The 13766-nt window shown below is 47.0% G+C and overlaps 1 protein-coding gene across 3 annotated transcripts in view; it reads right to left on the reverse strand.

Annotated features, from left to right (window-relative positions):
* LOC147102026 (phosphorylase b kinase gamma catalytic chain, skeletal muscle/heart isoform-like) overlaps positions 1–13766 on the reverse strand; it is a 129770-nt gene that overhangs the window by 18159 nt on the left and 97845 nt on the right. For all 3 annotated transcript variants that reach the window (XM_085964168.1, XM_085964169.1, XM_085964170.1), the window contains exon 9: positions 11009–11134. In XM_085964168.1, the coding sequence (XP_085820294.1) occupies positions 11009–11134 (126 nt within the window). The remainder of the gene's footprint in view (positions 1–11008; positions 11135–13766) is intronic.

Below are 13766 nucleotides of genomic sequence, written 5' to 3' on the forward strand. Positions count from 1 at the left end.
CCCACCCAGCTTTGTGTCGTCTGCAAACTTGGAGATATTATATCTAGTTCCCTCGTCTAGATCATTAATATATATTGTGAATAGCTGGGGTCCTAGCACCGATCCCTGCGGTACACCACTAGTCACTGCCTGCCACTTGGAAAAAGACCCGTTTATTCCAACTCTTTGCTTCCTGTCTGCCAACCAGTTCTTTATCCAAGTCAGTAGCTTACCCCCAATCCCATGTGCTTTAACTTTGCACGCTAATCTCTTATGCGGGACCTTATTGAAAGCCTTCTGAAAGTCCAAATACACATCCACTGGTTCTCCTTTATCTATTCTACCAGTTACATCCTCAAAAAATTCCAGTAGATTAGTCAAGTATGATTTACCTTTTGTAAATCCATGTTGACTTTGTCCGATCCTGTCACTGTTTTCCAAGTGCTCTGCTATTATATCTTTCATAATGGATTCTAGCATTTTCCCCACTACCGATGTCAGGCTTACCGGTCTATAATTCCCCGTCTTCTCTCTACCACCTTTTTTAAATAGTGGGGTTACTTTAGCTACCCTTCAATCCATGGGAACTGTTCCAGAGTCTATAGAATTTTGGAAGATGACTAGCAATGCATCTACTATTTCTAGGGCCACTTCCTTAAGTACCCTAGGATGTAGATTATCAGGCCCTGGGGATTTATCGGCCTTCAATCCTGTCAATTTCCCTAACACCATTTCCCTACAAATACTGATTTAATTCAGTTCCTCCCTCTCATTAGACCCTATGTTCCCCGACATCTCTGGGAGGTTATTTGTGTCCTCGAGTTGCAGACACTTCCTGCAGATGTGATTGTCCGGGATCGCGATGCTCTCTACAAACTACCACATGCTACAGTTGCGGCACCCCACCTGCACTGCCATCCCTATCTAACCTTGTTTTATTTATTTACTTAGTTAAAGTTTATGGGGGAGAAATTAGTGTGGTTTGCACCACAAGTTAGCGCCATTGACAGCTGTAACAGCTGATGCCGGTTCCAGCGCCACACGCCATATCGGTGCTGCCGATAGCGCTGCCGGTAAACTCAATCGCCAGGGGCCTCATCATCATGGAGATCGTGACGTCAGTGAGTGTGCAACGCTCACTGGACGTCCAATCTTGCAACTTCGTTATATCCACTTACCTTACCGGCAGCGCAGAACAACAACAGGGAGAGCTGGTGTCTACCAGCAGGAAGCAGGCTGCAGCAACGATGTTTAAAGGTACCATCCCCAATCAGCTGCAACTAACATGGTTCTGCAGTTTCAGTGCCTGTTTGCTACTTCCTGCAACTGAAACAGCATTCTTTAGTTATTTCAAGTTTTTTTGGTGACAGGGAGTATTGATTCAAGTGCAGAAGTCACTCATTATTTGTTAAAGGCTTCTGCTCACAACACTTCCTCACAGTCATGGGGGCTGCTGGATTGCGGGATTACCTCAGGAGGACGATGAGGCAGAGGAGGATGAGGCTGAGGACGAGGAGGAAGAGGACAAGACAGAGGAGGATGAGGAGGAGGAGGACGTGGAGGAGGATGAGGACGTGGAGGAGGATGAGGAGGAGGAGGAACAGGAGGGGGGCGGATGCAGCAAGTCAATCGGCCTTCTGGACGGGCTGTCCGTGACCGGCTCATCAGACTGTGATTCACATGAATGAAACCCCAGATCCCCGTAGCTCACCAGATCCCTATCATGCAATCCCTGTCTCACGCCATATCACAGCGTCCTCCTGGGCGCAAATGTAAAATGAGAGAGACCACAAAATATTCCAAACACACTTAATAAATGTATCTATAAACATATCATGCATATCACTTGAATTCTAATAACTAATCACCCTTGTGCCTGCCATAGTTGAATAGCTGTCATTGTGTGCAAGGTGTGAGATGTGGGTGTGAGTGTTGCTAGGCAGAGATAGTTGGTGGGTGAGTGCTGGGGGGTGAAGCTTGTGGTACAGGTGGTGGTATGTAGCATTTGTTGAAGTCTTCACTCACCCTGACCACCCGTGTGAGCTCATTAAACTTCCTCCTGCACTGGGTGTGGGACCTGGGGAGCAGTGCTGCCCGTGACGTGGTGTGTCACCTCCCTCCACATAGTCTGGCAGACTTGTGGCGAGGTGCTCCTGCCAGTTGGGGGGTACAGGACCGCCCGCCTTCTCTCTACCGCTAAAACCAATGCCTCCAAGGTTTCCTCGGAAAACCTCCGGGCTCTCTCCCTGGGGTGGAGATTTGCCATCAGGATTTGTAAATCCTTCTCCTTGTCCTTCTTATGGTTGTTGAGGCAGCTGCACACCCAACAATAATGAGAATGAGATGCTGCAGCATCAATGAACCTTCCCTTTAAGTAGTGAAAAAAGCCTGTGGCAATCATTACTTGTGTTTAGACTGCCTCCAATATTGGTTCATCTTTTCAGTGTAATGCCAATGAGCTTGAGCTTTTAGACTAGAATCATGACTGCAATCATTTTAATGAGAAGTGAGGACGAATTTTGCGTGCAGCCTACACGATTTTCAACTGGTGCTACTTAACCATTTTTAGTCTAAACACTGCCCATTCCTTGGCTATAACGAATTTCTAGCCCTATGTATTTAATCAACTAAGCTTATAGTTTTTAGTATTTTAACTAATTAACTAATTATTTGATCTAATTTAAGTTATAGGTGGATTAAATTGAATATTTACCTGTAACACAAACCACTACAAACATTGGAGGCAAAAAGCAACAACCCTTCCCCCTCTGCACCGAATTCCCACTCTCACCTAATTCCCAATTTTTGCACTCTGTTTATGATGCACTCTGTTTCTGACCACTCATCATCCACTAGTTCCCCTTTATCTACCCTGTTAGTTACACCCTCAAAAACTCTAATAGATTTGTCAAACACCATTTCCCTTTCATAAAACCATGTTGACTCTGCCCAATCCTATTATTATTTTCTAAGTGCCCTGTTACCACATCCTTAATAATAGATTCTAGCATTTTCCTTACTACTGATGTAAGGCTAACTGGCCTATATTCCCTGCTTTCTCGCTCCCTCCTTTCTTGACTAGCGGGGTTAAATTTGCTACATTCCAATCCGTGGGGACCGTTCTAGAATCTAGGGAATTCTGGAAGATTAAAACCAATGCATCCACTATCTCTGCAGTCACCTCTTTTAAAACCCTAGGGTGTAGACCGTCAGGTCCGGGGGATTTGTCAGCTTTTAGTCCCATTAATTTCTCCAGTACTATTTCTTTACTAATATTAATTACTGTAAGTTCATCATTCTCATTAGACTCTTGGTTCCCCACCGGTATGTGAGCAGTTCTGGGCACCACACCTTAGGAAGGCTTTGGAGGGATGCAGCGTAGGTTTAACAGAATGATACCCGGACTTCAACGGTTAAGTTACGAGGAGAGATTAAACAAATTGGGGTTGTATTCCCTAGAATTTAGAAGATTAAGGGGTGATCTGATTGAAGTTTTCAAGATATTAAGGGGAACAGATAGGGTAGATAGAGAGAAACTATTTCCGCTGGTTGGGGATTCTAGGACTGGGGGCACAGTCTAAAAATTAGAGCCAGACCTTTCAGGAATGAAATTAGGAAACACTTCTACACACAGAGGGTGGTAGAAGTTTGGAACTCTCTTCCGCAAACGGCAATCGATGCTAGATCAATTGTTAATTTTAAATCGGAGATTGATAGATTTTTGTTAACTAAAGATATTAAGCGATATGGGCCAAAGGCGGGTATATGGAGTTAGGTCGCAGATCAGCCATGATCTCATTGAATGGTGGAACAGGCTCGAGGGGCTCAATGGCCTCCTCCTGTTCCTATGTTTTATGTGTCTTCCACTGTGAAGAGAGACACAAAGGGCTTGATTTTGATACTGGAGGCGTGTAGGAGGCGGGACTACAACTTTTGGGGTTGTAGTCCCGCCTCCATCGAGTTGTGGCCAATCCACGCGATTTTCACTTGATTGACCTTGTTGAGCCCGCCCAACGGGCTCAGCAGGCCAATTAAGGGTCACCCGGCAACAGGTGATGTCACAGATTGACATTTCATCTGTCAAGAGCTTTTGACAGATGAAATATCAGCGTTTGACAGTTCTTTGAAGCTGTCAAACACTGACAATCTGTACTCTAAGTTAATTCCTTCCTCTTAGGCTGATTTAGGGATCTCTCCAGAACAGAAAGCTGAATGCTGCAACTTTTGACAGCTCGCGGCCATTCTGCTTCCTGTGCCGGTGAGATGAGGGACTCCCGAGACCTGAAGGAAGGAAGGCTGTAAAGGTAAGTAAAACTTCTTTAAACACTTTACACACACCAAACACACTTACCTCTGCACTCATGCACACATCACTCACCTGAACACCGGACATCTCGAACCCTCCAAGCCCTTCAGCCCGACGGTCCGCCTCGCTAACTTGGCGTGGTTTGGAGCCGTCGGGAATCCCACACTTCAGGGATAAAAATAGGGATTAGGCTAAAAACTGCCTGTTAACAAGCAGTTAATTGGCACTAATCCCCTTCCTGCCTCGGGGAGGCGGGTCCCAGTGCGGGTAGGGTACCCGCCTCCTTTGAAATTGGCATGGAGGCGGGTTGGGGGCGGGATGGTTTCGTGCCCCCCGATTTCGCGATTTTAACCCCCCAGACGCCTCCAATCCCGCTTCAACGGCCCAATGAAAATCGAGCCCAAAATATTTGTTTAACGTCTTTGCAATTTCCTTATTCTCCAATCTAATTTCTCCTGTTTCTGCCTCTAAGGGACTCACGTTTACTTTCAGTAATCTCTTCCTTTTTACATACTTGTGAAAGCTCTTACAATCTGTTTTTATATTTCTTGCCATGTTACTCTCATATTCTATTTTCTCCCTCTCTGCAATTTCTTGGTCACCTTTGCTGATTTTTAAAACCCTCCCAATCCCCAGGCTTACTACTCTTTTTAGCAACATTGCAAGTTTCTCCTTTTAATTGAATACGATCCTTAACTTCTCTAGTTAGCCATGGCTGTACTACTTTTCCAGTGGAGTTTTTATTCCCGAAGGGAATGTATATCCGTTGAAAATTAACAAATTTGTGGGTAATTTAAATTCAGTTAATTAAATATATCTGGAATAAAAAGCTAGTTTCAGTAATGGTGACCATGAAACTCATCGTAAAAACCCAACTGGTTCTCTAATGTCCTTTAGGGAAGGAAATCTGCCATCCTTACACGGTCTGGCCTATATGTGACTCCAGACCCACACCAATGTGGTTGACTCGTAACTACCCTCTCAAATGGCCTAGCAAGCCACTCAGTTGTATCAAACCTCCACCACCATTCCTGGGTGTGTCCTGTCCCACCAGCAGGACAAACCCACCAGAGGTGGCGGCACAGTGGTGTACAGTCGGAAGGGAGTGTCCCTGGGAGTCCTCAAAATTAATTCCGGCCCCATGTAGTCTCATGGCATCAGGTCAAACATGGGCAAGGAGATCAAAGTCCCGTCTTCATACTGAGGACATCCTCCATCGTGTTGAGTGGCACTACCACCATGCTAAATGGGATAGATTCAGAACAGATCTAGCAGCTCAAAACTAGGCATCCACGAGGCACTGAGGGCCATCAACAGCAGCAGAATTGTATTTCACCACAATCTGTAACCTCGTGGCCCGGCATAACCTTCACTCTACCATTACCATCAAGCCAGGGGACCAACCCTGGTTCAATGAGGAGTGCAGAAGAGGATGCCAGGAGCAGCACCAGGCGTACCTAAAAATGAGGTGCTAACCTGGGGAAGCTGCAACACAGGACTACATGCATGCTAAACAGCATAAGCAGCATGCTATAGACAGAGCTAAGTGATCCCACAATCAACGGATCAGGTCAAAGCTCTGCAGTCCTGCCACATCCAGTTGTGAAAGGTGGTGGACAATTAAACAACTAATGGGAGGAGGAGGCTCCATGAACATCTCCATCCTCAATGATGGCGGAGTCCAGCACGTGAGTGCAATGACAAGGCTTAAGTGTTCGCAACCATCTTCAGCCAGAAGTGCCGAGTGGATGATCCATATCGGCCTACTCCTGAGGTCTCCACCATCGCAGAAGCCAGTCTTCAACCAATTCGATTCACTCCACGTGATACCAAGAGACGGGTGAGTGCTGCGGATACAGCAAAGGCTATGGGCTCCGACAACATCCCGGCTATCATGCTGAATACTTGTGCTCCAGAACTAGCTGCATCCTCTAGCCAAACTGTTCCAGTACAGCTACAACACTGGCATCTATCCGACAATGTGGAAAACTGCCCAGGTATGTCCTATCCACAAAAAGCAGGACAAATCCAACCTGGCCAATTACCACCCCATCAGCTTACTCTCAATCATCAGCAAAGTGATAGAAGGTGTCATCGACAGTGCTATCAAGCAGCACTTACTCACCAATAACATGCTCACCGATGCTCAATTTGGGTTCCACCAGGACCATTCGGCTCCAGACCGCATTACAGCCTTGGTCCAAACATGGATGAGCTGAATTCCAGAGGTGAGGTGAGAGTGACTGCCCTTGACATCAAGGCAACATTTGACCAAGTGTGGCATCAAGGAGCCCTAGTAAAACTGAAGTCAATGTGAATCGGGGGGAAAACTCTCGACTGGCTGGAGTCATACCTAGCACAAAGGAAGATGGTTGTGGTTGTCAGAGGCCAATCAGCACAGCCCCAGGACATCGCTGCAGAAGTTCCTCAGGGCAGTTCCTAGGCCCAACCATCTTCAGCTGCTTCATCAATGACCTTCCATCCCTCATAATGTCAGAAGTAGGGATGTTCGCTGATGATTGCACAGTGTTCAGTTCCATTTGTAACTCCTCAGATAATGAAGCAATCCGTGCCCACATGCAGCAAGATCTGGACAAATTCCAGGCTTGGGCTGATAAGTGGCAAGTAATATTCGCGCCACACATGTATGAGGCAATGACTATCTCCAACAAGAGAGTCTAACCACCGCCCCATGACATTCAATAGCATGACCATGGTCAAAACCCCCGCCATCAACATTTTGGGGGTCCCCATTGACCAGAACTTAACTGGACCACCCACATAAATACTGTGGCTATAAGAGCAGGTCAGAGGCTGGGTAATCGCTGGCGAGTGACTCACCTAAGCCTTTTCACCATCTACAAGGCACAAGTAAGGAGTGTGATGGAATACTCTCCGCTTGCCTGGATGAGTGCAGCTCCAACACTCAAGAAGCTCGACACCATCCAGGACAAAGCAGCCTGCTTGACTGGCACCTCATCACCACCTTAAACATTCACTCCCTCCACCACTGGCGTACCGTGGCTGCAGGGTGAACAAGATGAACTGCAGTAACTCGCCAAGGCTTCTTTGACAGCACCTCCCAAACCTGTGACTTCTACTCCTAGGAGGACAAGGGCAGCAGGCGCATGGGAACACCACCACCTGCAAGTTTCCCTCCAAGTCACACACTATCCTGACTTGGAAATATATCGGCCGTTCCTTCATCGTCGCTGGGTCAAATCCTGGAACTCCCTCCCTAACAGCACTGTGGGAGTACCCTCACCACACGGACTGCAGCAGTTCAAGAAGGCAGCTCACCACTACCTTCTCAAGGGCAATTAGGGATGGGCAATAAATGCTGGCTTTGTCAGCGACGCCGACATCTGTGAATGAACAAAAAACAAAATCTGAATTATTTCTTTAAATGTTTGCCATTGTTTATGTACCACCATATCTTTTAATCTAATTTCCCAATCAACCTTATCCAACTCATCCCTCATTCCTCCGTAATTAGCTTTGTTTACATTTGAAGAACCCAGTTTCGGACTTAACCACGTCACTCTCAAACTTAAAATTAAGTTCTATCATATTCTGATCACTGTTTCCCAGAGGATCCTTTACTACTGTATACATTTACTAATTAACCCTGTCTCATTACACAATACCAGATCTAAAGTAGCCTGTTTCCTAGTTAGTTCCACAACATATTGTTCTAGGAAACTGTCTCAAATGCACTCCACGAACTCATCCTCCAAGCTACTTTTGCCACTTTGGTTTGCCCAGATTAAAATCCCCAGGATTATTGCATTACCCTTGTTACATGCTCCTCTAATTTCCTGATTTATACACTGTCCAACACTATGATTACTGTTAGGGGGCCTATAAACTACTCCCCCAGTGTTTTCTGCCCTTTGTTATTTCTTAGCTCCACCCATACTGATTATACATCCTGATTTTCTGGGCTAAGATCCTTTCTCACTACTGCCTCTATCTTTTCCTTTATTATTAGGGCTACCCCATTTCCTTTTCCATTATGCCTGTCTTTTCTAAACATTAAGTACCCTGGAATATTTAGTTCCCAACCTTGGTCACCCTGCAACCATGTCTCAGTAATGGCTACTAGATCAAATCCATTTATCTCAATTTATCTATCTTGTTACAAATGCTTCGTACATTCAGATATGGCATCTCGGAGGAGAAAGGAGGTGGAAGAGAAGGACGAGGAAGGGACACTTTCTGCCCGGGCTGTACATGAAGAACTAATTCAAGGGCGATACCAGTAACCTCAACCCCAATTTCTCATTCACCAACAGTCTTACCTTTCCTCTGTCACTGACCATCACATTGTCCTCTTGGCCACAGTGCAAAAATAAAAGCCAACACAAAATACACATTCCAAACCAAATTTACAAATTAAAGCATGCCATCTTGCATTCAAAATAAAACTAATCACCCAAGGTCAATCCCTTAGTGCCTATCCCCCTACAAAGTGCTACCCCAGTGGCCTGCAGCATGGCTGGTGGAAGGCAGCTGACTTTCAGCGAGGAGACTGCAGATGGCAACAGCAAAGGGCACTGGCGGCATGGCGGGGTGGGAGCTGGAATGCGGTCATCCTGCGAGAGGACAGCAGGTTCATGCTCCACGGAGCCATTGCCACTCCCCCGGGGCATGCCTCAGCAATGCTAGTAATCTGTTGGAGAATATGGAATCCATGCTCTGCGCAAAGCTCTGTGCCAAGTTGGTGTCGGACATTTGACACTTGACAGAGGAAAGGTAAGGCGTGGGACTGTTGGTGAATGGGAAATTGGGGTTGAGGTTACTGGTCTTCATGGACAGGCTTTCTGGCAGGCCTGCCAATGCACCAAGCATTTCATTGTGCATACCCATCAGCGTTCTTCTGTACCCTGCCCCATCGAAGTGCTCATCTGAGTCCTCTGCAGCAGAACTTGCGTGCGACCTCGCCTTCTGGCGAGCTGGCACCTGCGCTATCCTTTCCCCCTGCCTTCGCTGCAGCCCACTTCTGCCCGATGTCTCACTAAGTGCAGATACTCTAAGATACGCTCAGTGTCAGTATCTGAGCGGGTGGCTGCGAGTGTGAACTCGAGTGACGGTGTGTCTTCATCATCACTGTTTTTTTGGTCTTCCTCCTGTGCCTGGACAGGTTACGGTTCTTGGGTACCTGAAAGGAAAAAGGGACAAGGGTTTGGTTGTAGTGAGGGGAGAGTAAGAAGTGCGTGTTTACACCATTTGCAGCTTAAAAGTCAGAAGAGATTGTGGAATGAGGGGAAAGTGGGATGTGAGAAGGAAGATTAGGTATGAGGATATCATCATCTTCAGTGGTTTCAGCCCCGCTGGTGGCCATGGCCTCAGCAATGGCCTTTCCGATAATGGCCAGCACCATCTCCTTCATGGGGACTAGAGCATGTACGCGTGCCTTGCCCCCTCCGGTTAGTTCCTGCTGCCTCCGGTTGTGTGCCACCTTCTACTGCAAGAGAGAGAAGTGTATCAGTGAGTGTCATGCAATCTGTTTAGGTGATGTGGCCGTCAAAGTCTGGCAGCGTGTGCAAGCTGTGAGATGTGGATGTGAGGCTTGCAACAGTGTTAAGTGTGTGAGGGTGAGGTTAAACTAGGAATATTATGCTCGAGTCCCGATTGATAGAGATTGTTGGTAGGTGTGGTGATTTGAGCAGTGGCTGAGGCTCGTGGTGGAGTTGGTAGGATACGACATTTGAAGACGCATTTACTGACCTTGACCACTTGTGTGAGGTCATTAAACTTCTTGCGGAAGTTAATCCAGGTCGCCGGTGCTAAAATCCTGGAAATGACTTCTGCGGCTATCTGTTCCCACTGCCTTCTCATCGTGTGGCTGGACGGCCTCCTGCCCCCCTGTGGATACAGGACATCTCTCCTCCTTTCCACCTCCTTCACCAAGACCTCCAGTGCAGCATCTGAAAACCTTGATGCACGCTCTCTCCTATGGTCAGCCATTGTTGCTTGTTTTACAGCACATTATTCCCAATAATCTCAGCACCTCCAGCAGCCACAATGCACCTCCCTTTTTAGAGATGCAGGCTAGCTTTAAGCAGTGCAGGCTAGCTTTAAGTGGTACTAAGAAATTACGGTTTTAGGCCCCCTGCTGATGTGTACAGCCAATGAACAGCGTGGTTAGCAATGTCTGCACGCAGAAATCATTATAATGAGCAGGCAACACAAAGTTGCCATGCTGCTTGCATTACACTGAATGGGCGTGGGGTAATCACACATCACGATCCTCGCGCCCATTTTGGGGGGCTATCCAATTTAACCTCCCCCATGTCACTATTTCAAAAAAGAGCAGGGTTGCTCTCCTCAGTGTCCTGGCCGATATTTATTCCTCAACCACCATCACTAAAACCGACTACCTGGTCAGTTATCTTATTGGTGTTTGTGGGAGCTTGCTGTGCACAAATTGTCTTGCGTGTTTCCTGCATTACAACAGTGACTACACTTCATTGGCTGCGAAGGCGCTTTGGGAAGTCCTGATGGTGTGAAAGGCGCTGTAGAAATGCTAGTTTGTTTTTTATTTGATTATTGAACGTCTCTCGTGATTGCGGATGGGAGTTCGGGGTTATTGATCCTCAGGGTTCCAATCTGTTACCCGAGTCAATGGGCAATTTATTGGCTGCAGTCTGGCACTAGTGGGGCTGGTTTTGGGCACTGCTGATGTTGAACACTGTCCGCTGTTGTCTCCTCAACCTTTACCTTAAACTTCCTGTAAGGACTGAAATAGCGAACCTCCTTCACCACGTACTGTTGGAAGAATGGGTGTGCCAGGGCCTGATCCGCTGTGAAACGATCCTCAGGCTTCACCACCAACAGGTGAGAGATCTGTTCATCACAAAAAGAAATGGACAAATCATTGCATCACACGCTTCACTCACTGCGATGTAGTTTGAAGTCCTCCTCTCTCTTTCCTCCATTCTCCAGCTGAAACTGATCTCAGTCTACATCAATTCACCTCTGCCTTATTCTCTAATACGGCCGATGCTCTCTGCTCAGCTCCTGGTTTGCCTGATGTCCTCATTAGTTGTTGTTAAACTTGAGCTTTTAGTGAGGGGTGCCATCGGTCGACCTATTGCCTGTGCTCTGTTCCCGGGCTCACTCACCCCAACATTCCCACAGCCCATCACAAGCGGCTGTGCTCCCTATGCCCACTAGCTCTGCGTCCCTGCAGACTGCTCTCCCAGGCTGCCCACTTCTCCCGCATTCGGATCCTGGGCACCAGAAGATCCCCTCTCCCCCCCGTGACCCCTCACTGACCCCAGTCTTTACCAGCCCCATCAAAGCAATAGCCTCTCTTTCTCCTGCATATATTTTTGGACTCTAGGGGAATCAAGGGATATGGGGATCGGGCGGGAAAGTGGAGTTGAGGTCGAAAATCAGCCATGATCTTATTCAATGGTGGAGCAGGCTCGAAGGGCCGTATGCCCGACTCCTGCTCCTAATTCTTATGTTCTTATGTCCTTCTCTCTCTTTCCTGTATATCCTTCTCTCTCTCTCCCTCTCCTGTATATCCTTCTCTCTCTTCTGTATATCCTTCTGTCTCTCTCCTGTATATCCTTCTGTCTCTCTCGTGTGTCACTCTCTCTCTCTTGCCTGTAGGTCCTTCTGCAGAGAGTTCCGGAGAATAGTAAGTGGTGGCCAACCGGCAGTGCAGGAATCCTCCGGGAGTGTGGCACTCTCAAACCAGCAGTCGAGAGCACATCCACGGCACCGTGGGACAAAGGACTGCACAGGGGGACACAGCAAAGTGTAGAAATGTAGTGGTTATAGGGGGTTCGAAGGTCAGGGGATAGCCAGGCATTTCTGCAACCAGTGACATGAGTTCCGCATAGTGTGGTTCCTCCCTGGTGCCAGGGCAAAGGACATCACTGAGAGGGTGCGGAACATTCTGAGGAGGGATGGGGAACAGCCAGAAGTCATAGTCCATGAGGGAACCAATGACACAGGAAGGAAAAGGGTTGAGGTCCTGCAGTCAGAGTTTCAGGAGCTCGGGAGGAAATTAAAGAGCAGGACCTTAAAGGTAGTAATCCCACTTCCATGCGCTAGTGAGTATAGGAATAGCAGGATCAGACAGGTTAACACGTGCCTGGAGAAATGGTGCAGGAGGGAGGGCTTCAGATTCTTGGGGCATTGGGACCAGTTCTGGGGCAGGAAGGACCTGTTCAAGATGGACAGTTTGCACCTCAACAGAGCTGGGACCAATGTCCTCATGGGGGAGGGTTTAAACTAATTTGGCTGGGGAATGGGCATCTGGATGAAACCTAAGAGAGGAGAAACAAGGTGCACAGAGGACTGGGAGAGGTGACTAGCACTAGAGTAAAGAATAGTTCAGATATAGGAGGGATCAGACAGGGGCAAATCCAAAGCGGTCTAAGATGGGTTTGGAGTGTATGTACATAAATGCCTGGGGCGTGGTAAGTAAGGTCGGTGAGCTGCAGGCACAAGTCGACACATGGAACCGTGATATAGTGGCATTAACAGAGACCTGGCTCAAAGAGGAGGAGGATTGGGAACGTAACATTCTTGGCTACAAGATATTCAGGAAAGATAGGGAAGGAAGAAAAGGGGGGAGGTGACAGTATTGATAAAATAAACTATTATAGCACTGGAGAGGGTTGATGTAGTTGAGGGGTCAAAGACATAATCTATTTGGTTAGAATTAAGGAACAATAGAGGAGCTATTACACTACTGGGTGTATACTATAGGCCCCCAAATAGTGAGAAGGAGATAGAGGAGCAAATTTGCAGGCAAATTACAGAAAGATGCAAGAACTACAGAGTAGTGATAATGGGGGACATCAATTATTCAATTATCCGAATCTAGACTGGGATAATAACAGTGTAAAGGGCAAAGAGGGGGAGGAATTCCTGAAATGTGTACAAGAGAACTTTCTTGATCAGTGTGTTTCCAGCCCAACGAGGAAGGAAGCTGTGCTGGATCTAGTTCCGGGGAATGAAGTGGGGAAAGAGGAGCATGTTTCAGTGGGAGAGCATTTGGGGAACAGTGATCATAATATCTTCAGGATTAGAATAATTATGCAAAAGGACAAGGTACAATCAAACGTAAAAATACTTAACTGGACGAGGGTGAACTTCAGTGAGTTGAAAAGGGATCTGACCCAGGTGGCTTGGAATCAAAAATTGGTAGGCAAAACAGTAATTGAACAATGGGAGGCCTTTGAAGGGGAGATGGTTCGGGTACAGAGTCGACACATTTCATTGAGGGGGAAAGGAAGGGCGTCCAAAGCTAGATTTCCCTGGATGGATAAAGATATAGAAATTTAAATGTGACAGGAAAAGGAGGCTTATGACAATTTTAAGGTTCATAATACAGTAGAGAACCAAGCTGAATATAGAGGTGATCTAAAAAAGGGAATAAGAGGGGCAAAGAGAGAGTATGAGAATAGATTAGTGCCTAGCATAAAAGAGAACCCAAAAATCATTTATAAATGCATAA

This window comes from Somniosus microcephalus, chromosome 22 (assembly GCF_052327205.1).
Source record: "Somniosus microcephalus isolate GS21.2 chromosome 22, FLI_Smic_1.0, whole genome shotgun sequence".
Lineage (NCBI taxonomy): Eukaryota > Metazoa > Chordata > Chondrichthyes > Squaliformes > Somniosidae > Somniosus > Somniosus microcephalus.